This window comes from Dipodomys spectabilis, unplaced genomic scaffold (genome assembly GCF_019054845.1).
Source record: "Dipodomys spectabilis isolate Male_0828 unplaced genomic scaffold, ASM1905484v1 ptg000095l, whole genome shotgun sequence".
In the NCBI taxonomy this organism is placed as follows: Eukaryota; Metazoa; Chordata; class Mammalia; order Rodentia; family Heteromyidae; genus Dipodomys; species Dipodomys spectabilis.
The window spans coordinates 19,666,862-19,694,136 of record NW_024870772.1 but is presented as its reverse complement, the minus strand read 5'-3'; the positions used below and the strand labels follow the sequence as shown (position 1 = coordinate 19,694,136).

At 40.0% G+C, this 27,275-nt stretch overlaps 1 protein-coding gene across 1 annotated transcript in view; it reads left to right on the top strand.

Moving 5' to 3' along the window:
- The window catches only part of Enox1 (ecto-NOX disulfide-thiol exchanger 1), a 540,384-nt gene that overhangs the window by 416,100 nt on the left and 97,009 nt on the right, over positions 1-27,275 (top strand). The window contains exons 12-13 of the mRNA XM_042685602.1: positions 7,160-7,266; positions 11,284-11,401. Coding sequence (XP_042541536.1) covers positions 7,160-7,266; positions 11,284-11,401 — 225 coding nt within the window. The remainder of the gene's footprint in view (positions 1-7,159; positions 7,267-11,283; positions 11,402-27,275) is intronic.

Below are 27,275 nucleotides of genomic sequence, written 5' to 3'. Positions count from 1 at the left end.
CACAGTCTCATTCAGTTTCTCCTGCTGAGGCCATTATTCAATACGATTCTTTCCAGCAAAGGACAGAAAGGATTTTGGAGGAAAGCAAGAATGCTGAGGAGTCAGACTGAAAGTTGGTGCCAGCCTGATAGACACAAAAGTAGAGGCAGTTACAGTCTCTGTACCACGGTTCAGATGCCTCAATAAACTTTTGAAGGGTGGCAAGCTCAGTTTCCTACTCTATCACAACCACAGATGCTTGGCTTCTTTGCGTTGGAAAATTCTATTTACCCACAATCTATGGTTCATTTGAACATTTCTGGCCTGCCCTAGGACTTTGCCTTGGAACTCCCCTGTACCTGTTCCTATAAGGTGATTAAATTATGTCTTCCTCTGGGCTTTAAATAGCTGAAGCCATAGTTCTGCCCCCACCCCCACCCCACATTGATTGTATTATTATGATACTAGGGTTTGCACTCAGGGCTGCACACATTTGCCTGATTTTTTTCTCATTCATGGCTGTTGCTCTAGCATTTGAGCCATGCTTCCAATTGTGATTTTTGCTGGTTAACTGAAAATAAGATTTTCTTCTCTTTCTTCTATTTCCATCCCAGTTTCTAAAAGAACCAAACAACTATCCTCATCTACCCAGGAAATACATGTTAGTCCCTCTACCTCTGCTATACACAAAGATGATTAAATTCAGTGTCTAGTCCAGATGGTCTATGTACTCTTTCTTTCACTTGTATTTTTTGAGATAAGATCTTACTAACTTTCCTATGGCTAGCTTTGAATTCTAGATATCTTGTGTCCCTGTCCTGAACACCTTCGATTATAGCTCTGTATAACACATCTGCAATTCATTCACAATATTGCATTTTGTGCTTTTTTTTAAAAAAAAACCTATCTTAAGGCAGAACCCCTAAATATCCTTGTTTCTATTCAACTTGAAATTCCAGTCCATGCCTCCTTCAAACATGGACCTATGTTCTGTTTCCTAATCTTCCTAGAAAGCTCCTTTGCTCAGACCCTAGCATGAAGTGAATGAACAGGAGTCAGGAGTCTGCCTGCAGATCTCCCACAGCAGCTTCCTCTTCCCTGTGGGCCCCACTTCACTGCTCTCCCTCAGTATCTGGGTGTCCAGACAGCAAAGGCAAAAATCATTTACTGAAATTCTTCTGAGGCCAAGGTGCACCAGTTCCAACACATCCAAAGTCTTCTCTTTCCTTTGTCCCTTCTCCTGATAAAGAATTCTACCCCAGCTTTTAGTACTTAAGGACAACAATAACAAGGGAGAAGTTGAGGGAGGTCAGCTATCTCATTTGTTATATGCTTTTGATAATCTCTTCTGAGCTACTCCTGGAGGATTTGGAAAAATGTTATCCCTTAAAGGGAAAAAAATGCTCTTAACTCTACAGAGTTAAGGCTCTATCGTGAACCCAGATAGCATTAAAAACAAAAATTAGCCTTGCAAGATGTATTTGAGGTGCTTTATGTAGGCAAGCCATCTGCCTAAAGAATGTAATCAGTTGCTCCAGATTTGGGGAGCTAAGTGGATTTAAGTCTTTTTTTTTTTTTTTTTTACAGCTGTGTAGCCAGAACAGGGAATGCAGGAGCTACTGGGACTCTGAGCAAGAGTGCAATGAGGGAGAAAGGGCTGTGTTTGGGCTCTTCGAAAGACCTTACTCTTTCTCTTTCAATAACTCCTCTGCCTGGAGGTCAAAATTCAGAGAGGCCTTAGACAGCCCAGAAATCTGAGATTTGTACTCAGTGTTCTCATCATTCCCACACTGTTTAAATATGGCCTGTTTGTATGTGCATAGATGTGTGCTTCTCTTCCCTGTGAAGGCTAAAGACAAGCGCTTTTCAAGACAGGCCATAGAGTTGCTTTGTCTGGGAAGAAGGAAGACAAGGCATGTGCCCAGAAATTTTGGGATAGGGCAAAGTACAAGAAGCAAATTATTCTTGAAGAATTTTTTAAATGTAGAAGACTAGGTACATACGCATGTGTATGTATGTACATTGTGTAGATGAATCATAAGAAGGGAATTTGTAGCCATATTGAGTAATTAGGAAGTTTTACATATACTCTGTATCTGATCCTTATTTAAACTTGCTGGACATACTAGAGACTCTAGGATGGTGTCTAAGACTGGCATTCTTGCACACTTTTGAAGAACCTGTCACTCCTAATTTTTTCACCATCTTCAAACAACCTAATTGAGACACAATACGTGGAATTTTAGAGGTAAGTTTTGCGCGGAATAAAGGGCCAATTTAATTTTTCTGACTAAGAGCTCTTTCTGTTGATAATACATTCTTGAATAAATAAGAAGCAGCCAGATGCAGTCCATGCCTGTAATCTCAGTACTCAATACTTCACATGTAATGTTTTTTCCTTGCTGTACCTTTTTTGTTAAGTACTTTCACTTTATGAGAGGAGGCCAAAGCAGGTGGATCACAAATTGAGTACTAAGTTAGCCCAGTCTAGTGAGATTCACAAAAAAAACTAAACTTTTCTGAGCCACATATATATGTGTGTGTATATATACATGTGTGTATATATACATGTGTGTATATATACACGTGTGTATATACATATGTATATATACATACACACACACACACACACACACACACACACATATATATATATCAATCACTGGAAGTTGAAGGCACTGAGTGGGAAGTGGGGGTTTGATCTCAATTAGTTCTGCCTATAGCACAGCCTTCTGGAAGCCTGCCATTTTGAACAAAAGCCAATGCCATCTTGTTCACTGTTTAACTCTTTCACAGGGAAGCTGAGTCTTGAACATCTCTTATAGCCTGTAAGTACTTGTAGCTTTCTTGTGCATAAACCAAGTAATATGAATTATACTAGAGAAGCAGGAATAATTTAACTCCTGGGCTGGCTCTTTGGTGTTGTCTGCTGCAGACAATGCACAGGGTGTAGTTTTCACCTGTGACATCAATAAGTGCTCATCATATGATCTGTGATTTTTCACAACATGGTCTTTGAATCACACTCATTAGGGCATGCTGTTTGAGGTACTTTTTCTAGAAAGATGATGAATTCATGCTGAAGGGAGGGCTCTACCAGAGTCCTTTTGTGAGACAAGCAACTTTCATATGCAAGACAAATGGCTGGCTGGGGGCAGTCTGTGCAACAGAGAGAGAAATAATTCAGCCCGACTAAATTCACTGTGAGTATTTCTCAAGCATGAGCTGAGTTGCACTGTTTCTCTCCCTGTATCTTGGAGTTACCATTATTGTGGGGTGGGGGGAGTATAAAACCTCATAAATTGATTAAATCACATTTGCTTTTACTTTTAATTCATTATCCTGTTGAAAGAATATGGTTCCAAAAAGAGATTGGCCAGTAAGTTTTTAAATTCTGACTTCTTTCTGAATCCCTACCCATGTTTTAGCTTCACATAGATGTCTGTAAGACACCCTCAGGCTCAAAGGGCCTGAAAGCAAATTCTTTATCTTCCCTCTTAGACCTCTCTGTGTGCTTGTGTTTTCATTGATGTTCTTCCAAACCAGAGTCATCTTGTTCTTCCTTCTCTCTGCCTCTCACAGAGCAAGTTGGCCCCTTGTCCTATTACCTCTCCCTATCTAAATAAGCCTTAGTCACGTCTACCAAACAAATCCTGCTCCCTCTTCCATCTCTGCCACCTACCACATAAAATTTCATAATGTGGATTAGAGCATACATGATCCTTTCTGATTCCTTCTCCTCTGGCATTAGCCCCATCCGGAGATCAGCTAGTTTCAAGACCTTTCACAACTCCAGCCTTTCAACAGCCACCATTACTTTTCTGCCAAGCGTGATTCATCAAAAGGTCTGCATGATCCCTATTCCATCTGCCTATTTAGTTCTGTCTTGCCTGATCAGTCATACCTTTCTTGTACAGGATAAATATCTGCTTGTCTTTTTCTTCCCCCAAACTGATATCTCAAATATTATATCTTAAATGGTGTATTTCTAGCAATCAGGCAAGTACTGGTATTTAGTAAGATCCCAGATTTTTGTTGAATGAATGAGTGAATGAACTGAACCCATTCCTCATGTATATAATCAGATGTTCTAAGCAGTCAACATTTAGTCTTAATCAATGTCTTCAACACAAACATACTTGAGTAGATTTATTTTTATCCATAAGGTATGCATTATAGGCCATTGAGTCTGTCTGTCCTTCTTTTCTTTCTCTCTCTCTCTCTTTCCCTTTCTCTCTTTCTTTCTTTCTTCCTTTCTTTCTCTTTCTCTCTCTCTTTCTCTCTCTTTCTCTCCTCTCTTTCTCTCTCCCTCCCTCCCTCCCTCCCTCCCTTTCTCCCTTCCTGCCTTCCTGCCTTCCTTCCTCTCTGTCTGTTTCTATGTCTGTATCTGTTTGTCTCTCTGTCTCTGTCGCTGTCTCTCCCTCTCTCTCTTTCTTTTTGTGCCAGTCCTGTTTGAGTTTTGAGCTCAGGTGCTGTCCCTGAGGTTTTGTGTTCAAAGCTAGTGCTCTACTAGTTGAGCAGCAATTCCACTTTCAGCTTTTTGGTGATTAATTGAAGATAAAATCACATGGACTTTCCTGCCCAGGCTGGCTTCAAACCATGATCTTCAGATCTCAATCTCCTGAGTAGCTGGGATTACAGGTGTGAACCATGGGCATCCAGCTCCATTGGGTTTTCTTATAGTTCTTTACCTTCTGTATACCTGTCTGTGCATCATTAGTGCCTCTTCACTTCACACACACACACACACACACACACACACACACACACACAATTTTTTCTTTGCTGTACCTTTTTTTGCTAAGCACCTTCCCTTTATTTGTTATTTTTTGTTGTTATTGTTTTTTGTAGGTCGTGGGGCTTGAACTCTGGGCTTGGGCACTGTCCCTGCGCTCTTCAGCTCAAGGTGAGCGCTCTACCGCTTAAGCCACAGCGCCACTTCCAGTTTTCTAGTGGTTTATTGGAGATAAGAGTCTCATGGACTTTGCTGCCTGGGCTGGCTTTGAACTGTGATCCTCAGATCTCAGCCTCCTGAGTAGCTAGGATTACAGGCATGAGCCACCGGCACTCGGCTCCACCTTCCCTTTATGACAGCAGCATTTTCACTATTTTTAACCCAAATATTCAACTGAAACACCGATTGTCCCTTCCTTCAGCCCTGGTGTCAGTACCATAGCTCTTAAAACAACAACAACTCTGTAATTGAAATCAATGGGTCTTAAGTTTTCAATTATCTCATGGTCATCCCCCGCTCCCTTATGACCTCTGAACTGACTTGTGATTACTGACTGCTATGTATTGTTTCCACAAAAGACGACTGAAATATCCAGTCACTTACCCTGCATGCACAACAAACTAGCAGGAAACCCAGGTGGTAGAGCTCAACAAGTTTTCTACCTCACCATCTGCACTATACCCTGGTGGAGGAGAGGGGTAATCAGGGCAAGGTCAGCATTCAGAACAGCTCAGTATGACTAAGCTGGCAGCATGAATTTTTCCAAAGGAGGCTAAGGAGGCACTCCACATAAACTCAGGGAGAGTGTAAACCAAGTTAATGGAAAATTCTCCCATCAATAGGGAGAGAAAAAACATGATGTGACGAAGTTTGCTAAATAGATAGTTTGCAATTGAGGTTCTTGAAAATAGCAAAGAGTAAACATAAAACCCTCCTGGAAAATCACCCACAAATTGATAAGTATTTTTACTTATTATTAGCATTATAAGATATTCACCATGGTGTGACTAGGAATGTGTTCCTATTTCCTTACACTCCTTCATACACTTTTATGTGTGGTTTAACAACTGTAGCATTCAGAGTTTTTCTTCAGTGTGGATTATTACTGTTATTTTTCTATTACTCTTTGGCACTCTTTGGACACCAATAGATTTGGAAGAGCTTTATTGTCCTTTGTTATAATAGAGCCCTGGGAATAACTTACAAAAGGTTTCTGTGAGAGGGTGTTAGCATCTATAAGAAGCTAATTTTAAGGATGGGAAGGTGGCTCAGTGGTAGAGCGCTTGCCTTGCATGCATGAGGCCCTGGGTTTGATTCCTCAGCAACACATAAGAAAAAAGAAAAAAGCTGGAAGCAGTGCTGTGGCTCAAGTGGTAGAGCGCTAGCCTTGAGCTGAAAAGCTGAGGGACAGCTCCCAGGCCCAGAGTTCAGGCCCCACGACCAGACCCCCCCAAAAAGAGAATCCAATTTTAATTGTGCGTTCCTATTTAAAGTTTGAGGCTTATTCCTATGGTTTATTCAGTGCTCTAGTCCTCTTAATCCCATTCATACTAGACCAGTATAAGCTTAAGGAAGATTGAGGCTATTATGGGTTTGGCCCCAGCCCTAATACCTACTTCAAAGATCTTTATCTAGTTTTGTTCAAAACCCTCAGTATTTTACCATTCCACTAGCACTGTGCCTGGAAATAACAGAAGTACTCAGTGAGGTCACTGAGCACCAAAGGGAGGGCACCTTTAGGAAAATTATCACAGGATAATAGAGAATGGGAGATGATTGTAGTACAGCCTGGATGTATGGCAATCTGACTTGTATGCTAGGCCTGCTGACTAAATGAACCTTCATGAGCCTAAGAGTGGAAGCGAGGGCTCCCATGACCTGCCAGGGAGGGACTGACTTCAGTCACTGAAAAAGGAGGAGGAAAAAGAGCAAGGAAGAAAAACAGCCCTAAAGGTTGTAGGAGTTAGTGGACCTATTCATTGGTTGGCCTTGGAACCTGGACACGGTAATGTCTTTAGAGAGCTATGTTTGGGTCCTAGACATAGTGGCCAAAAGAGGAAATGTGTTTGGCTTTTGAAATTCAGCCACATGGCCTTGGCTTCACTATTAAGTCTCTAACCAGGCTTATATACCAATGCCATGGTCTGTACGTAGATCTACTAAATTACATTCGTAAACAAGACCTAAAGAATGCTTAGACATAGAGGCCTTTTCCCTCATGGAACTTAGAATTTGTTTTAACCTAAAGTTATGGATACAGACTTGAAAGGAGACAACCCCCACCTTGCTAAAAATGTAAGTACAAAAAGGCACAAATTGGACGGATATCGATGATGTTGTTTCTATTGTGACATCATCCATAGACTCCTAGTGTCTTTGCTTTGCTTCCCTATAGTGATCACAACATAAATTACTTGTCTTGTTTGACTTCCTTGTTCACCAAAGTTGAGCAGATTGTGGCCGTTTTCAACGCTTCTACCAGACAAAAAGCTTGGGACCATTTCTCGAAAGCTCAGCGCAAGAACATAGACATTTGGCGAAAGCATTCTGAGGTTGGTGATTTTATGATTACTTTTTAACCACCATCACACAGCTGGATTGGCAGAGAGTACTGTAGCTGCAGCCATTATGGTTTTTGTTATTGCAGGCAGTCCTCCTGCCATTTTCCTCTCATTGTCCCCTTCAAATCCACCTCCGACCTGTTCTTGGTCCAGAAAAGCAGCTGACTTCACACTTAGAACATGTTTACTCCGCCACAAATGGAGAATGGAATCTTTCTCATTCTTAGTAAAAGAGTTCCAAACGCTACCAAGGTTTTTTTGCCTAAAAACAGTTTGAAGACAAGTGTAACTTAATATAGAAAATGAGTTTTTGAGTACACATTTCTTTTTCCCTGCCGTGTTCTATGTGATGATGACAGTTTGCTCTTTGGGCTAAAAATGGCAAGTATGCCTTCCTACTCATATTTCTTCATCGTAAGCTGTGTTCCTTGTGCTAGCCCTGAGGTTCTGCCAGGGAGCAAGTCTCTGCCCAGAGCAAGTTCTCTGCCCAGAGCAAGTCTCACAAGGGGTGTCAATGTCCAGGCTAGCTGAGGCCGTCTTTCAACATCAGTGCATGTGTGAAGTGTGAGTATCTACCCCGAATGACAGAGTCCGGACATGGCCTTCCCTGCCACCCAGACATTAGCCATTGGTCATACAGCTGTTATTTTTGACTCCACAGTGTAGTGTACGCTTTGAACCTGTCATGTGAAAGTAAGTATACTGTCTTTGTTTGCTTCTTCAAAAATAAATGAGAGAATGCTTTCCATTTGGATGCCTTTTCATCTCTAGCATGTTGATATTAAAGTACTCTAAATGATAGTCCCCTCTTTCAAATATCACAAACTTATAGAAGGTAAGGTTTATTTCCTTAATGATTTTGGCTCACACCTGTAAAAAATAAAAAATTAATTAATTAATAAGTGTTTTATGAAGAGTTTGAGGAACCACAAAGCACTCAACATCAATCATTTGGGTAACATTTTAAGTGCCCATTAACTAATGCTACAGTTGAATACCAATGGCACTAGATGGGAATACTAAATGAATTATTATCACTGCTATTATGGTGAATACTGAATGACTTCACAAATAACAGGACACTTACAATGCTAGTGCAGTTTGTTGATGAGAAGGACACTTTAAATTGTGCTCACTAGTGCCTCAGAAGATGGTTGGTGATAGATTCAAGGTTGTAAATAAGAAAGAAATGGATTTCTTTTTAATTTTTCAGGGACCCAACAATAAAGGGTACTTACCACATGTTTTCCCTAACACCAATTTAAGACCAAAGCCAAGATTTGTTTTCAGCAATGCTTGATAAGTAATGCACTCATTACTTTGCCCATGTAATTGTAACCCCTCTATTCAGTATTTTTACCAAAAAATCAAAAGACTTGTTTTTAGGAGGGGAAAGGGAAAAACAAAAACAAAAAAACACCCTTTTTTGGATGGATTGAAAGTAAAACACAAATTGGAATCCATCAACTCTGACTTAGATCTGGGAGTGATCAGTCTATGATATTTCTCCTTCCGTAAAAAATGAATATGACTAAAAAAATGTTAGGAGAATGGCATATGGAATGAATACTAAGTATACCTGGGCACAAAAAGACCATCATTAGCATGTGAGTGTCCACAATTACAAAATACTGATAGATATCAGGCTTCTTGCCTTGTCTGACTGCACATCCCCCAGACTGGTACTGCCCAGAGTAGGGCCTGCCACACATCCAGCATGAGTCTGAGGTAGCTTGCCTTCTCTGTATGGTCTTTGGATACAATGGGTATTTCCTGATGATGGATGGAGTGTAATCCTCAAAAGCCCTCCTGTGAATGGTCTTTGTGCCTTCCTGCCACTTCCACCCCGTCTTTCTGTACACGTTGGGAAATGGAACTCTAAATTACCTTTGATTTTCTCTCCTACATGTCGCTTAATTGATTAAATACCGGTTGGTAATTTAACATTGTGGATGATTTCTCAGTTGCATATAAGCTTGATAATTGGCTTGATTTTTTTCTGCATTCCCATGTACAGCATCTGTTAATTATCTGCAACACCTCTACAGATTTATTAGAATGTACTAGTGATTTACTGCTGAACCAGAGGCACCCTGTGGAAACACCCTTGGTTTTTTTTTTACTTTCCTCCATGCTTTTTCTTTGTGCTACCTCTCCCCTCAGTAACAAATTGCCTGACAATTTGTCATTAATTGTAGGACTAAGCAACAGGCCCTTCCAGCTTCATTTATTCTTTCTATCTGACTTTTCCTTGTTTAATGTACTTTCAAGCTACATCTCTGGGATTTGGTCTCTTTGTCAATAGAAAAATTAGCTGTCCACCACCTAAAACTCTCCCCACTAATAAAGTTTGAGGCCCACCTCCAAGACCTTATAACATTATTTAAGACAGAACTGAGACCTCTTTCTTCTAGGTATCATGGTCATATAAAGAGGCAACATCTGTCTTGCCAGTAGCCTTTCAGGAATGCTGAGTAATGCCTTTTCCTGGAACTTGTCCCTATACCCTACTGCTTTCCTGTCCTCAACAAGGGTGATTTCCAGAATACAGAGGTGATGGTTTGAATACTGTTAGCAATAAATCAATTCCTTTCCATCTTGGCACAGTTAAAATCTGTGACCTAAGGGAGGGAGCCTGTAACATGGAGTGACAGATATACTTCTATTGGATGGGTAGTGGAACTATATTTAAGGTCATGCTACTAATTAAGTATAAAAATGTATTATTACCCCTCCATGTATTATAGAATAAAATTATTTTAATGATTTGACTCTGTTTTTAAGAGACTTCATTTTAAAGCAGTAAAAAGAATAATGAAGGCTTCTCCCTATCTTAAGTCGTTCTGAGGACGATAGCTAGCTAGCTAGCTAGATGAACAGAATGAATAAGGATTCACAGGTGCATAATCTAAAACAGTATAAAATAACCATGTATCTATTTCATGTAAGTGGGTATAACGTCTTGATTCGGCTTAGTAGTAAGAAATATATTGTTTAATTCTTAACACTGTACAATTAGTTTCACAAACTTAATTTATTAGTATTCCCTCTTTCAGGATGAGTAGAGAAAGGCCCTCAAGTGGACTGAGTTGATTGAATCAGTTAGTTTCTCCTGCTCAATGGAGAAAGCAGGAAAGGGTCACGAGGATCCAAGGCTCTACTTAGTAATGCCAGAGCCACCATTATTGCAAACCTTTAAAGCTTACATGATTATGTACAATGCAAAAACAGAAGACCTTTATTTTTTTTGTTTGCCAACATTTGAAGTTTAAATTGTGGATGCCTGCATGGTGTAAGTGTAGAAGTTTGTGTTCTTCCTCTCTTTCTCTCACTCACACACACACACACACACACACACACACACACACACACACACACATACACACGGGCATGGGTCGTGATAACATTAGTCAATATTATCAAGAATATCAATAAGTAAATAATAACTCTCCAAGTCTAGTACTGAGCATAATAGCAAGTCTTTAACATCTAATGTGTTTCACTATGAAAACCATTAGGACCACAGTATTCTAGTGAGCAAATTGAGGTTAAGAGTGATGAAGAAATAGTCCCAAAGCTACACACTGACTAGTGGTCAACTTAGGCTTCTTGAAAATTCCATTGCTCAAGTTCTTACCAGGAGAATGCTCCCTACTTTGTGCTAGCTACATCATCCTTACAACAGGTTGGCTAGATAGATATTATTGTCTCCCTTTTTGTTTTAACAAATGAGGAAACTGAGACTCAAAAAGCATTAAATAATTTTCCAGAGAGCCCTGAACTATATGAGCCCTTAACTTGGTGAGCATGAATTTATCTCAACTCTGAAACCAGAGCCTTTGGCCTTTGTTCTACCCCATTTCCCTCAGAACTTCATTTAGATTAGGTGGGAGGGATGTTTGGGTGAACACCTTAGACTCTAGATATTGATATGTCAGCCATAATATACCCAAATACCAGTAGGAAACGCCACAACGACTCTGACATTCATGTATCCTGTACTTCCAGGAGCTCCGGAATGCTCAAAGTGAACAGCTCATGGGCATTCGTCGTGAAGAAGAAATGGAAATGTCTGATGATGAGACTTGTGACAGCCCTACTAAAAAGATGAGAGTCGATGAATCAGGTAATGCTGATAACTGCCAGGTACCCAGGAGGGCTCACAATGAGCGGTCATATCATAGATGGGGAGATGGCCAATAACTCACTTTGATTTGAGTTATACTAAACTTTCATCTATGAATGACTCTACATTTTATTAACATAACTTTAAGCTCTTTCTTAGGAACATAGTGCTTTAAATTGCTCCAGTTGTTTCTCCACATGAAGGTCTGGGCCATTATACATTTTTCAGGGATATTTCCCTATTTCCATAAAAATCCTTTTCCAGAGTATGGCAGTTAATAGATGATTCTGAAATACATATAAAGTTTGGTTTCAGTCCATGTACTTTTTGCTTGGGAATTGTTTCATCCCTAAAGAAGCTCTCTAGTCTCTTGAGCCAAAATGCTGGAAAATTAGACTTTTTCCTATTAAATTTTAGTTCACCTAACCCGTGATCAGAGGATGGCTCCATTTGGTACTCGGTGAGAGGTGTCATTCCTTGAATTGTATAATGGAAAGAAGCTGAAAGATAACTTTGTTTTGTATGCTCTGGCTAGCCTGGGATACCTATTAAAATTTTCCTTAATTATGAGTTTTTTGGTATTGAAACAGCAGACAAGGGTAATGCTCATTCAGAGTAGAAAAACTGAGGGAGGCCAGGAGGAAGAGTATTGTCTGAAGGATCTGAAAAACACCCACTGTTGCCAAAAAAGAAAACTAGAGAGATGGTATAGGTTTGATTCTGTCTACTTGTACATACCAGTGAATAAAACACATTTGTCTCAGAAAGATTGCATGTGACTAGACATAGAGGCTCTTGGCTAACTTGTTGATAAAGGAAGGAGCCAAAAGTGATTGTTGTCTTCCGTGGAGGGTCTAGACTTCAAGCTGACAAGGAGCTATCTCGGCAAAGGTTCTTCCAGTACATGCTGTTCTTTGAGTTCTTGTAACTTACAATAGTCAGCATTCCATGGAGCCATATGTTAGGGTGACCTTCCCTGATTTTATTCAGAAGCCAAAATGGTCAGGTCATCGAAAGTGTAAAGTGCTTAGAATGAATTCCCAAAAGTTCCTGCAGTCAGATCACAAAGAAGGAGTTTTAATTTCCTTAGAGCAGCGCTTCTCAGAGGTACGCTCTCACATCTTGTGATATCAGCATCATCTAGGAACTTATTAGAAATGGAAATTCTCGGGCCTTACTTACTAAATCAGAAACTTCTAGCGGGTGTAGAAATGAACTCCAGCAGCCTGTCACAAGTCCTCAGCTGAATATGTGCTGAAACTTGAGAACTACTGCCTTGTAGCAGGGCTGATGTTTATTACTGTGCTAGTTGGGGATATGAGGTAAATGGGATGGGCTCTTGGACCATGCACAAGGACCCTCCCTATCCTTGTCTGGTGCATCTCGACCCCCCAGACTTGCCTCGAACCCCGTGCGTGGCCAATGCTATTCTTACCGATCTAAACCTGTTAAAATAACCTTTACAGTGGAGGGAAAAGGATAACTAACTGGGAGGTGGGTCTGCCATTAAAACATAAAAGGGGGAATCTGTAGAGCACATGGGCAGCAAAGATGGCGCTGAGAGGGAGTTGAGTGGGCAGAGCCCGATTTACTTTACAGTTCAGTGTGTAACTAGCCCTTGGAAGCTTAAGTGCATGATAGGGTGTGACCTTGACAGTGATTGGTTCCTCTTCCTCCCCTGCCATGCCACCCGCTCTTTTTTGCTTTAAAAAGAGCCTGCTCTGTTAATAAATGAGTTTCTTCCTGCTTGAAAAAAAGAAAAAGAAAATTAAGCCTTAATCTGAAAAATCCATTCATTGAAGCCTTGAAAGGTTTAGCATACAAGTAGACACCATACTATTACTTTCTGAAGCCATACTAAAGATAAACCTAGTGTTTATGTCTCTATTAAGCTGCTACTATATTTCTCAAGACTATGTTAGGCTAGAGTATGTATCTATTTAACAAAACCATGTTATTGTATTTCTAGTTAATAAGCCTTCCTATGTCCAGAGAACACAGTATTAGTGTGATATTAGTAAATTCAATATCTCAAGATTTTAAAAAAATTGTTGAGAAACTTTTCATCATTTTTAAGTTTTTAGATGAGCGCCAAGATTACATACTCTGAAAATCCTCACAAGGGAAGTAGAGAAGAAAACAATGAATTTGAAACTATCCCTTTGTTTCGGTGATATTTCTCTTAAAACAACCTATTTCACAAGGAAAAATTATATACAATTTCATAGTCTCCTAGGCTAGTAGTAGAATATGAATGGTTGAACAATAGGCTGGCTGAGGTCTTCCAAGTCATGGGAAGTTTGTTTGTACACCTGTAGGATTAGCAGCCAATCTCTGTGGTAGAAACAGGGATCTGTTGCCATAGCAAGAACCAGAGGCTCTCTCTGGAGGTCTGACTGAAGAGCAGACCTCTTTTTTGGTTCATTCCCTAGGCATTTTAGAAGCATTAAATGAAGTGCAACAATGAACTTACATTAGCTTTTGCCAGCAGAATTAACATTTACTTGGCCAGCAGAAATAATGAACAAAACACAGTGTGTGTTGTCTCCCATCGATGAAAGAGAGAGATGAAAGAAATGGAATTCAAATGCTGGGGCCCCAAAGTTCAAAGTCTCTTTCGTCTTGTTCAAAATGAGATGGACTGGAGAATGGGGCATGTGGGTTCTGAAGAGAGCCCAGACTGATTAAAGAAAGGGAAAGCAGCTAACATGTTTTATTCCACCAAGCCCTAAAGATCCCGTCCAAAAGCAGGTAGTGCTTTTGTTTCAGCCCTGGTATTCAGAGATACAGTCTGACAGCAAGAATTCCCATCTGGTCTTTGGACTCAACCCCAGGCAAATCCAAGAGCTGCTTGAAGCAAAGGACAGGGAGCTCCTGGAGCCTGAAGGAAGAATCTTCCAGTGGCATCTTGTTTGATGACACATCACTCTTCTTAGGTACACATTTGCAACTGCATGAGAGGAGTAGGCCCCTTACAACGTAGCATTCTAATACACTGGTGGGCATTGCCAAATAGAAGTGAAACTCTCTGTCCTCCTAAGGAACCCCTTGCCTGCCTACTCTGCTAAAAAATTTTTTTAAAAAGTAGGGGTTTGCCTCAGATGCCTGGGGGAAGCAGCCTCCTGGAAATTCTTGGCAATTGCAAAAAAGAAAATCCTTTAGGAGTTGTCTGCATATGTGGAAGGTTGTGGAGGGAGGCCCTCCTTAGGGTGCTCAGGCCAGGATGTCCCAGTGCCAGCTTTTCCACATTCCCACCAGAACAAAAGCCTATGCTGGAGCCAGGTATGGAAATAATACCCCTGGGAGAGATGGGAAGAATTAACTTTGTTTCTAGAAAAGGCACATTTTATTGCCTAAGAACTTGGGTAATACCTTAAGTTTAATTTTCTTAATAATCATATTTAAATCTATCGCTTGTGTTCCAGTTAGGAAGAGTCTTGCTTTCTCTTTTTCCTTTTTATCACATTAAATAATTCACAACATGTCTTTGGCCCAAGTACTACCGTCACTGTCAGTAACTTTGGCCAGATAGTAATCATGGATCAGGTTGTTTATATATCCTCATTGGCTGATCCTAAGGAGGAAAACAAGTTTGCTGGAACAAAACTAAGATGATGATAAAATGCAAATGAATTCAGTTAATTAATTTGAAAATCATGACAGATTTAACCAAAGCCTTCATTTAAGAAGACCAGCACCCTGCTCTGTAGCCTGTAAGATAATTTTGATAACAATACAAATATGTTATTGCTCCATGTACCTCCTTCTAGAATCAAACTTTTAATCAGGCTTTTGAATGTAGATATATTCCCTTCCCTCTCTCTTTGCTCTATCCTTCTGTCTCTCTATCTATGTCTATATAACCTCTCCTCATTACGTCTTTTATACTCCTCCCTCTCTTCCCCTTACTATACCCCTCTCTATTGGCAGTGGAACTGCGGCAGGTTACACAGGGAAGAAAAGAAGAAAGAGGAGAGGGAGGCTTTGTGTGGCAGAGCATGGTTAACCTTAGTATCCTGAGAGTTAAATGAGCCATTGTATAGAAGGTGCTAGTGATTTTTACAGATGTTACCAGTACAAAAATAAACACTCAGTAAACATTAATTCATTATTTTCTTAGGCACCCTCCAGCACCTAAACTGGAGCCTTTCCCTGAGTAAGTGCTCTTGTTGAGGGCTGGAAGGTGGCTTAGTGGTAGAGTGCTTGCCTTGCTTGCATGAGGCCCTGCGTTCGATTCCTCAGCACCATATAAACAGAAAAAGCTGGAAGTAGCGCTGTGGCTCAAGTGGTAGAATGCTAGCCTTGAGCGAAAGAGCTCAGGGTCAGTGCCCAGGCCCAGAGTTCAAAGCCCAGGGCTGACAAAAAAAAAAAAAAACTTGTTGATTTTGTTGGATGTTGGTGACTCACACCTCTAGCCCTAGATACTCAGGAGCCAACCCAGCAGAAATGTCTGCAAGACTGCATCTCCAGTTAACCAACAAAATGCTGGACAGGAATGAGGCTCCAAGTGGTTGAGTTCTAGGCATGACCAAGAAAGTCAAGCTGTAAGTGTGCAGCCCCGAGTTCAAGCCCTAGTACTGGTGCACATGCATGTACACACACACACATACACACACAGTTTCTTGACTTTAATTGTACTTTCTCTTTGTCTTAATGTTTTTATGCCTTTGGCCCTAAAGTCAAGAGGAAAATGGTGGATCTGAGAGCAATTTTCTGATTCTTTTTAAATGGACCACATCAAAAAGCACATTGAAATAAGGATGATTGCTTTCCCCAAAAATATTCCAAAATTATACAAAACTCACTGTCACATACTAAATAGACATCATTCTAGTCACCAATAAGCATTCTTTTTTATTAATACGTTTTTTATTGTGAAAATACCATACAGAGCGGTTACAATTACATGAGCAAGGTAATGAGTCCATTTCTTATCAAGCATTGTTGCCTCCTCCTTTGTTTTTTCCCTACCATCCCTGACCTCCCATCTCCAACCAATAAACATTCTTACAGCACCTTGTCTAACTTGAAGGAATCCAGAATGGCAGGTTCCCTCCCTTCAAAGTGGTGTCCTTTCCCACCATGGTGTGAGATGGCTTTTTGAAGAGAATATTTTATATTATCAGAGGCACAATACCTACTAACTAGTAAACAAAACCTAGTATAAACCAAAATGCACATCTCTACCTGGTGTACTCTTTGATGAGTGTTCAATGAATACAAATTTTAGAAGAGGGAAATTAAAATGCCCGTTGCTTAATAGACGACACTTAAACCCTTCCACATTAAACAAACAAATGCTCTTGGGTTTTAATTACACCTCACTTAAACTCTGAGCTCTTTATAAGAATAAATGTTCTTTTAATCATGAAGTGTTCTCTGGGTTGCCAATTTGCCATAGACATTCTCAACATAGGTATAGAATTTTTTTTAAATTTCACTAAGAAGTCAAACAAGGATTTTACAAATCTTTCAGCCAATTAATTAGTAACTCAATTAAATGCAGTTGGAATTAGCAATATTCAGTCTGGGTAGTTTTATATTAGTTGGAAGCCTTAGGTTTAGAAAGTTATTAACAAATAAGGCTGTCTCCAAGTATCTTCTAGATTTCAAGGCTGCTTTTGGTTTTCAGATATAGTGTACAGTATTTGCCCCTGGTAGTTCTTAAACAAGAACTTACTGAGGATCTTCGATAAGGAGATCATAGAAGGCAAAAGAAGGCTCATTGCCAACCCTTCCCCAGCCGGGCACAGAAGAAAAGGGTTACTAAATGCCAGGCCAGAGTTTCACAGCCAACTGAAGGTGTCCCCGAGGACAGTTGTGTCACTGGCTTCCGTTTTGGAAGCATCGACTGTGTGATTTACAACAGCTGGCTCTAAAGTGGATCAAAATTGGCCGAGGGACCAGTACATTCAAGCATGGAAAGTAGGAGGGCTCAATGTGAGGACACATGCCTTCCGGAGTGGGAGTGTTTACAGTAGCAGCAGACCCAGAAGCCGGGCTTCGTTGTTGAGTGCCAGGCTGTTTTCCCAGGTAATGACAGCCTGGAGAGAGAAATGCAACTGTGGTATGTGTCCCGCAGGGACCACTGAATTAAAGGCAAGCCAGTTTCTTTATAACCACAAATGAAATGTCTTCTGGAAACCCAAGTACCAAGCAAGAAAATGCAATTAATTGCACTAATATGGCTTAACAATGACAAGAGAACTTCTTGTCATTGTTAAGGAGCTACTTCTCCTTAAACTCTTGCAAGGGGTTAAAGCTTTTCTCTGTTCCATTCTGTGTTTTGTTGTTGTTGTTGCTTTCTTTTGATTTTGATTTTTATAAATCTTGCAAACTTGCCAAAGGAATTCAAATAGATGTTTACTTTGGGTCGATTTTTTTAAGGTCCCTGAGTTTATGCACAGTTACATTTCCCTGTCCATAATGGACATGCTTCTGAAAAACGTAGAAATCATTTCTTTCTGTAAATTGCTTTACCACTTAAATGCAAGGAGACAGATGCTATTAAATTGATCCAGTAGCAGAGGATGCCTTTTTAATGGAAGCCCTCCTGCTGCCCAGCCAGACTGTGTTTATCTGTGTTGTAAATTCTCATTTCCAGGCTAAATTATCTTCAAGCTTAGATCCTTTTAGAGTCTTATTCCGTGTCACACCTCACAGTGCTGTGACATCTTTCATACATGCACAGACTTTCCACAGTCATATGCTTCATGTGCATGTGACCCTGGTAAGAGAGATTGCAATGTGTTTAGACCAAAGCTTTCCCCCTGTACCCAATTCTGCTGTATTACTCATAGGGAGTTGCACCTTAGCTGAGGTTCTTGAACCATCTACATCTAACTTCTACTTAGCCTGGGTCAGGATGGGTTCTAATGATTTGTGCTGTGACAGTGCAGCCTAATTTCCCAGCCAGTTGCCCTTACAAAGCAGCATCCTGCTCTGTGAGGTACTGACTTCTTGTCTAGAGCGCTGAATCCTTCGAACTTGCTGGAGGACGTGGGCTGCTGGGCAGTTGGCAAACAGAGCTGGAGAATTAAAAAGTTAACAACCAATCTTCAGAAAGAGAGAACTAAGGAGGACTTGACCTACGAGAGGTTCGGACAGAATGGCCAGTGACTAGCTCAAGGTCACAACATTTCTGCCTGCGTATACTTCCACAATGTCCTGAGGTTTCTCAGCTGCCAGGAACATCATTATCTAGATTACAGTTCATTATGTTTTCTGGGCATTTCGTTCTGGTAAGGCTTGATGTAGGACCATTACATAGGAGAGTAGATTTAATCCTGTTTCCTTAGCAGGCTTTAAGGACACTGAGGGAATATTTATGTAATAAGATGCAAAGTTGCTATGGAAAATACTATAGCAACCTAGCATCTCCCTGAGCCAAGCAGCCACTTGTAACAGCAATCTAAATTTACATTTACTTTAGTGTCATTTTATCGACACTCTTAGTATCTCATTCTGACAGGATGTGAAAATATGTTTTCAGCTCGCATTTCAGCAGAATTAACATAGTGTTGTTGGAATTTAACTGTGGTTTGCACAACTTCTGGGAAAAAAATTAGAATATTCCTGAAGGAGTTTAGATGATAGAATTTGGGAGTTTGTAAACTTTAATTGTTTTTGTTTCTAGGCATAGGAGCAAATTCCCAACTGGAATTAACTCTAATTTTCCTTTTTCAATTTGTGAGCAATAAGTTGAAATTTCTTATTATGTAAAAGGGATTATCCTTTTCAACATTGCTATGTTTTGTTAAGAGCTCAGTTGTGATTCTAATACATGCTCAAAGAAGATATCTTGGGTAGGTCAGTTCACTGCCTTCTCTAACAACATGTACCATTTTTAATGTAAAAAATTATAAAAATGTATCTAATGGTTAAAAAGTATCTAATGGTTAAAATTTACATAAAAAATAAAATTGTCATAATATCACAGGAGAAATGTTTTCATTTCTACCTTCTTTTTTCCTTAACAGAATGACTATCCAAATATTTTTTCCATGCTTTTTTTTTTTTTGGTTAGGGGCTTGAACTTGGGCTTGGGTGCTGCCCCTGAGCTCTTTTTGCTCAAGCCTTGCACCCTATCACAGCTCCAGTTCTGTTTTGTTTTGTTTTGTTGTTTGTTTTTTTAAGTGGTTAATTGGAGAAAAGAGTCTCAAGGGACTGTTATACCTAGGCTGGCTTTGAACTCTAACCCTCAATCTCAGCCTCCTGAGTAGAATTACAGATGTGATCCATGGGTGCCTGGCTTCCATGAAAAAATTTTTTTAAGCTCGATAGCAGTAACGGTACATGATTTTCATTTCAGACAGGCCTTGTGTAACAAGTGAACTTTAGTTTTAAACAAAATAAGCTTTGTTATATTCTGATAAAAATACAAAACACAAAGCAAATGGGCTTATATTTCCATTGGATCATAAGCTCTTTTTCACAAACATTTAGGAAGTAAAGCTAATGATCTTTGTGGTAGTATTCCTGGATACCTAAGGTTATTAAAAGCCTGATCATTAGACCAGCCCTAGTAGCAGTGTATTTTAGATTTACTAAAGGTGAGCTTGGCCGAGGAGTTGTAAATATGTAGGCCAGTAGAAAGATAGTATTCATTGATTTTCTTCTATCTCTTTCCATCTGAAATCTTGAAGTGTGACTATAAGGCTGTTAAAGTGGGACATTGGCCAGAAGAATCAGTAGCAGACCATATTAAAACCGATGCTGTTACCAGCCTCTTAGCACTGTGATGTACTGTCCACAAGCTCCATTGTTCTGTTACTCCCTGCTTGTGTGCTGCATTGTTCATATAAACACAATTGGTGACACGAGGGCATTATATCTTAACCAGAGGGTAAATTGACCAGGTGACCACATAAATAATGAAAAAGAAAATTGAACCAAGTAATTTCTTTCTTCCTAGGATTTCTTAAACAAAACAAAACAAAAACCCACTTGCCATTATTAGTTGCTTATCTTATACTTAGAAGCCCCAGAAATGGAAGTTTATAGCAAGATAAAAATTATAGTAAGTCCTCCATATCAAAATGGCTTAGAGACTCGTCCCTTCTACTTGACTGAGTGCCCTTATACCAGGGAGCGACTAAGTGCTCAGCAACACTTCCCCTCAGTTCAGGACATAATGCACAAAGCCTCAGGGGAACTTGCTAGAAAAGGACATTTTTACTTAGACTTCCATTACTAACAGAAGTAGAGAAATGTGTCTGGAACCAAAGTTGCAAGACAGAGGCTGTCGACAGTCATGTTCTGGGGAGGAGGTGGAAGGGTCAGCTGTGATTTCCCTACGCATGCATTTAGAGCCTTCCCAACTCAGAGGCCTGGGCCCTGGCTTTCTTCTTAGGATAGGTCAGACCATTACAGATTGAAGCAGCTACACAAATTTTCAACCCTCTTAACTACTTTAGAAACATGTACTACTTAACATTAGTGTATTGGTTATTTCATGGTAGATGCTTATGCAAACTGAAGCTATCTAATAGCAAGTGGGAAGGTTCTCAATATATTGCTAAATGATAAGAACAGCTACAAAGCAACAGGTACAAATAATCCTAAATTTGTGTATGAGTTATGTTAGGGGAATATTTGTATGTATGTGAGCCAAAATATTCAGAGAGTATCTCAACCAGTCCACAATAGGTACATGTATGGTTCTAATAATACTGTGATAAACAATCATCCTAAAACAACCTAGAGAACTATGGTAGCATTTATATTGGTTGGGAATTATGGTACCTTGCCATTTCAAATCATTATGACAAGTCAGAGGTCTCAACAACCATCATCTGATGATAGAAGCTTATTGAATTGCCTTCTTCGACTTTAAATTGGGGAATTTCCACATTCAACTTACCATAACACAATTAACTTCCCAGACCATCTCATCTTAGAATTTCCCATTCCAAAAACCAACCATATTTGCATAGATTGTGAAGGAAAGACCCAAGAACTAGTTCAAGTCCTAACTAGGAAGAAATATTGAGTCTGTACCCACAGAGAGAAGAGCAGCAATGAGTTTTTTGATAAAGAAGAGACCTTGGAAGTGGCTTGCAACAGCCTCCTCTTTTTCAAAAATAGAATAATGCAGTGCTATGTAGAGAAGTTGTTGTATTTGCCTGAGTTTGTGAAGTGGAAAGCCTAGAACTCTTAGCTTCCTTCCTTTCAGGCCAATGACCTTTCTATGGTACCACAAAGTTTTATGGGAAAAAAGACTACAGACTCACTTTCAAGTCATGAGTAAAATCAGCCAGAGATTTTAATGCCTCCTGGATACATGGAGCCATGATACCATTTGGAGACAAAGATGACTGGAAGACATTTATCACCTTAAAATACTCATCCAGACAAAGTCAAATCAGGCTTATACTTTTCTCTATTTTCTATTACCTAGGAAGAAATATGCTTCAACATAGGGTAATGTACCCAGTGAACTATTTTAAGCCCATTCCTACAGAAATGCCAGCTTAAAAAAAATTCAGAAAAATGGCATGATCTTCTTTCTAATTGAGTGATAGTTACTTCCTCTGTTCAGCAGAGTTTTCTGTGTTGCTTTAGGCAAGAAGAGGAAATGCTTTGAAGAAGTGAGGCACATTGGCAGTGAACAGTATATATTGTGCCTTTTCTTGAATAAACCACACTTACTGTCAGAGCCTATGTTTTCTGTTCCCTAACACTCCAGAATAATAAAGAGAAAAATAAGGGTACTTCTTGATCGGAAATGATCTAAGCTACAGTATCATCCCTTTGATTTCCCATCTCATCCCCTGTTTTCTCTGTACCCACCGGGCTTGAGAGAGCCCACCTCAGGACCATCCAAGTATTGATTCACCACCTAATTTCAAGACTTATTGAAGTTTCTCTCCCTCTTTCCATGTTCCTGGGGCTTTTCTTTATGAGATGTTCCTCTCAATATATCTTAGAAATAAAAGTCTGAGGAAGAGCATCTACAGTAATATCAATCTTATTGCAATTCACAAACTCAGGGAAAGTTTGATCTGGAAGAGGTCTTAGGAATAATATATCTTCTCTTTCCCCCCAGTGGTCTAAACTTAATGAGAAAAATATTGAATTTTGGTACTCCCAATAATAATCGGCTATATTACTGAACAAATACAAGAAGGTTATATTGGATATTTGTAGGGTTTTATTATTGTAAGTAGTTACGTACAACTTGATATACAATATATATTTTGTAAACCTTATGGAGACAGAATGAGGTATTTCATTCTTTTAGTAATTTACCAATTGGTTTTTGCTGAGTTATCTCCACTCGCATAGCAGACTTTTCTTGTGTACTTTGTGTGGTTACTGAAGCCATCCATTCTTTATCCCCAGCTCTTTGCCTCCAGGAACTGTCTTAAGTAGTGATAAAATGGAAACAGATATTTAGCGAATTCTTACAAGGTGTATAGGACTGTGTCCTTTTTCTCGGTGTTAGATTAAAGGGATAATTAGCAAGTTCTTATCAGACTAATAGATACTCTGTTCTTGAACGGAGAGTATTGCTTATCCAACTCTAAAAAGTCATTGCTGCCTATCATCAGTTCTGCTTACCCTAGACCAATATGAGATCATGGGTCTGTGCTGTCTCTGGTTGCTATACTGTCGATGTCATAGCCAAAAGCAGGTAAAGAAACCTTGATATAAAGAACTGTGAAGGATGCGAGTATCTGAGAAATGTAAATCTGTTCATCTGAACCCTCTCAACCACAGAGAAATGTCTGTATTCATTTCTGCCAACAGAGGTGAACACATGCTAAGGTGGGAGGATCTTTCCCCTCTATGCTCCTAACAGATCACTTGAGGATCCTTTCCTCTGCAGGCCTAGCCTGTACATAATAGGCGACTGAGAATTTGCTAAATGAACATTAGAAATGAGATATAATATGAACTAAATTTTTACCTCTTGGAGGATACTGATTGATCCTTAGGACCAAAAAAGAGAAAAGAGTCTTACCTATTTAATTTTCACAGTATTGATACCCCTCCCCTACTTTTTTTCCAGCCCGCTTAGTTACTTGTCCTCAGTATCAGCACCATTTCCTTACCAAACACTCTTCTACCTCCCTCCTACACATGATCCATGTCCAGTTAAGCCTGAGTTTGGCAGGAAGGCAAGTGTAAGTGGAAGAGAGCAGGGCTGGTGTTCCTCTCAGGAAGCCTGGTTCTTAGAAAACACCCACTGGTCTCAAGATTGCTGTGTGTGTCTGGCCCCTTCCATCCCTGTGGGTTCCAGCTTCCCTAATTACCTCAGAGTCTCCAAGTGTATATTTAGAGCAAGAAGAAAGGGATGGCCTGCCATGTCTTTAAGATCCAGAGGAATATGACAAGGTAAATAATGAAGCCAACAGGAAGAGGACTAGGTATCATTTGAAACCAGAACCAGATCGAAATGATTGCCAATGAAAAACATTCCTTGATTTCATTTTTATAGTAATTCAAATTTGCTAGTTCTTTGGGCTTTGAAGTAGAAATTAACATTTAAATTGGGCTTTTTTTGCCCTTTCTATATAACATTTAGGCTCCTAAGGAATATTATAATTGATACCGGATCATCGATGCCATGTTAACAAAGCACTTTCTATAAAACCATCCGTAGCACTTTCTCTCCTGTGTTCAATAAAAGCCAGTAACAGGAGTGCTGCTGCCTCAGAGGAATTCTTTTAACCTTTCAGAAACAAAATATTTCATGCTAATTCCTGCTTAATTGGAAGGAAGTCATTTTTTAAAAATCATTGAATATGGGCTTGAAGTCTGTTCCATCCCTGACCTCTTTAATTTAATCAAGGTCACCTCATAAACTTACCCAAACAGCTCTATTTCTCAATTAGAAATAGAGGTAGAGCTGTTTAAAAGCATTTAGTTTCTGATTAATAGTGCTTAACTGGAGCATCAGCACTTGCAGCGGTTCTGTGAGGAGTTAGGGCGAGATTAAAGCATTGCTACCTGAAAAATTATACTCACCAGAATCTCAAAACAAATCATTGTAATGAGCAAAGCAAAAACTGCTTTTTTGTGAGGATGTAAGAAAGGCTATCATGCTCAATATTAAGAGGATTTTTAATATCTGAACAACTCTCTCCCAGGGATAAAAATATTGCTATAATTTAGCCACACAGACAGTTTGTAAAATATATGTACTTTCCCTACCCAAGGACTTAGAGAAGATGGATGCTGAGTTTTCCAAACCAGGATCTGTAGCCCTGAAACTCCAGGGACCAAAAGAAGTACTGAGAAGATAGGTCTAGTGGAAGAATGAAAAGTGGAGCCATCTGGATGGATGAAACATCCAGCATTCTGAAAATGTATCTCTGGCTTCCTTCCCACATCTCCTTCTCACTTTCTGAGCCTGACTGAGCACTGCCAAGCTCAACTTCAGATTCTTCTGTGCAGTGGGTCATTTGGGTGGTCAAAGCATCTGGATGGCTCTGAGACCTCAAGGGCTGACATGAATGAGAACTAGTGAGTCCCTGAACAGAGTGAAGAAAGAATGGAGCCAGATGAAGTCAGAGGCCCCTACAAGGATCACCAAGTTGTTTCTGGTGCAACTTGTGTCCAAGCCTCAGCTTTTGTAGCAATGACCTAAAGCCCATGCTTAGAGTTTCCTTGACAAGATTATGAGAAATAAGTAATAAAGGGATTTTGTGGCATGTTGCAAATACCACACACTAGGGCACTATGGAGCGTTGATGATGCTTAGCAGTGACAGGATAAATGAATGGTTCACCGCCAAGGCTGCACATGAGAATCACCTGGGGAACTTTACACAAATATCCATGCCTAGGGCTTAATGCTTAAGCATCTGTTATTAAAATACTCCCCCAGTGATTTTGATGCACAAAGGATTGGAAACTGGTCTATAACATGAGAGTTGATGGCTGTCAATAGGTGAGGGGGAAGAAAGAATAAAAAGGATTGAGGTAAGGCAATGCTAGGCGAGAATGAGAGTAAAATTAAAAAATTACACACATGTACTGGACAGGAAGTGACTGTTAGAGCAAGTAATAATGGACAGGTATCAGGAAGGCAGTGCAAGTCTAGCCTGCAATACACCAGTGGAGAGCTTCCTGTACCACGTCTGCACCAGTGGCAATCAGGGGTCTTCTGATAACTGAAGAAAGGCTGCTTGGGTGGGGCAGCAGGATGGCTGGTACAGAAATGTGATATGTCCACGCCAGAGAAAGAGTCCCTGCCTTTCTCTAACTAAGAACAACCAAGTTATTTTTTCTTCTCTGAAAGTGGAAAGAGAGGGCAGCAAGTATGCGTAGGCCATTGGCTAAGGGAAAAACCTTAGCACCCAGTGATCAGGAAAGCACACACTCTCAGGAGGAGCCTTATCTCCTACACAAAGTGGGTGAGCCAAGGACTCTGGCCAGGGATGGTCAATTCCAGAGGCTCAGCCTGGTCTCTCCTGGGTACAAGTCACAAACTTGCCATGACAGAAATATGGCAGCAAAGGAAAAGTAATACATGACAACACCTAGTAGATCAGAACAATGTTATTTTGGAGACATAGCCCAGAGGATTTATGAAAACACTCAGTCACAATATCATCACGGGAGAGGCAGTAAGTAGCATTCAGAGTGGAGCAGGCAGATGGATTCATGAAATGTAGAACTAGGTAGAAGGCAGAGAAGCCGGCAAGACTATATTGGATAAATAAAAGCTGGAAAGAAGGCCCTTTCACTAGGGAGAAGTCAGTAGAAAGGACTGAAAAGAAAGCAGGTGACAAGAAAACAAAGACATCTATGACAGGAAGAAAGTTATACAGAAAGTGTTTAGCAAAGGGGATCCGGTCTCGAATCCCCCAATACCAAGGGGAGACTCTCCCCACAAAGGATTGGGGCAGTCAGAGGGAGGACGAAGCTTCTGGAATCCAAGTGAGTGAGGGGAGAGCTCTCTTTTGGAGCAAAACCCAGAGGACATGCTCCTTAGAACACAGAGATGGAAACAGGAAGTGTGGGAGGCAGATGCACCATGCCAGACGGGAGGGCCATGCTTGTTTGGGCATTATTATTGTTTGTATTGTATTATTATTTTTATTGTAAATGTCAGGGGCCATGTAGTAGGAGAAGGAAAATAGCACTTCTGGAGGGGAAGGATTCATGAAGTAAATTAGAAGTGATCATTTGCTGAAAAGGAAGGACATGGATGGGTTAGGAGGAACAAGAGATGACTGCCTTTAAGTTACAGGCTGATCAGGAAAGGAGAAGAGGCATTTTTTTTTTTAAGTGTTTTTTTTTTTTTTTTATTGTATAGATACTATACAGAGGGTTACAGTTACATGAGTGAGGTAATGAGTACACTTCCTATTGAGCATTGTTACCACCTCCATTGTTTTCCCCCTACCATCCCTTCCCTCCCTACCTTCCCCAAGGTTCTTTTTTTTTTTTTTTTATTGTGATTAAGCGATTACATAATTTCAAAGTCACAAGTTCATTCTAACTTTCCTGAAGCAAATTGTCTATCACAGTCTGTAATATATAACAGTGTTCACATGTTATATACCATATTTGTGATCAGCAGCATGGGGATATTTAGTAGTGGTTCAACCAGATGAGTGGGAGTTCTTTGTTTCTTAAGTCCTGTTAGTTTTGTCGTATCACCTAACATTTTGGATTTAGCATCCACTTATCAGGGAGACCATGTACCGTTTGTCTCTTCGTTCTTGGCTTACCTCGCTCAACATGATTCCTTCTAACTCCACCCATTTCCCTGCAAATGCCATTATTTTGTCATTTCTAATGGCTGCATAATATCCAATTTTTGGATCCATTCATCTGTGGTGGGGCATCTAGGTTGTTTCCATATCCTAGCTATTGCGAACAGTGCTGCAATAAACATGGAGGTGCACGTGTCCTTGTAT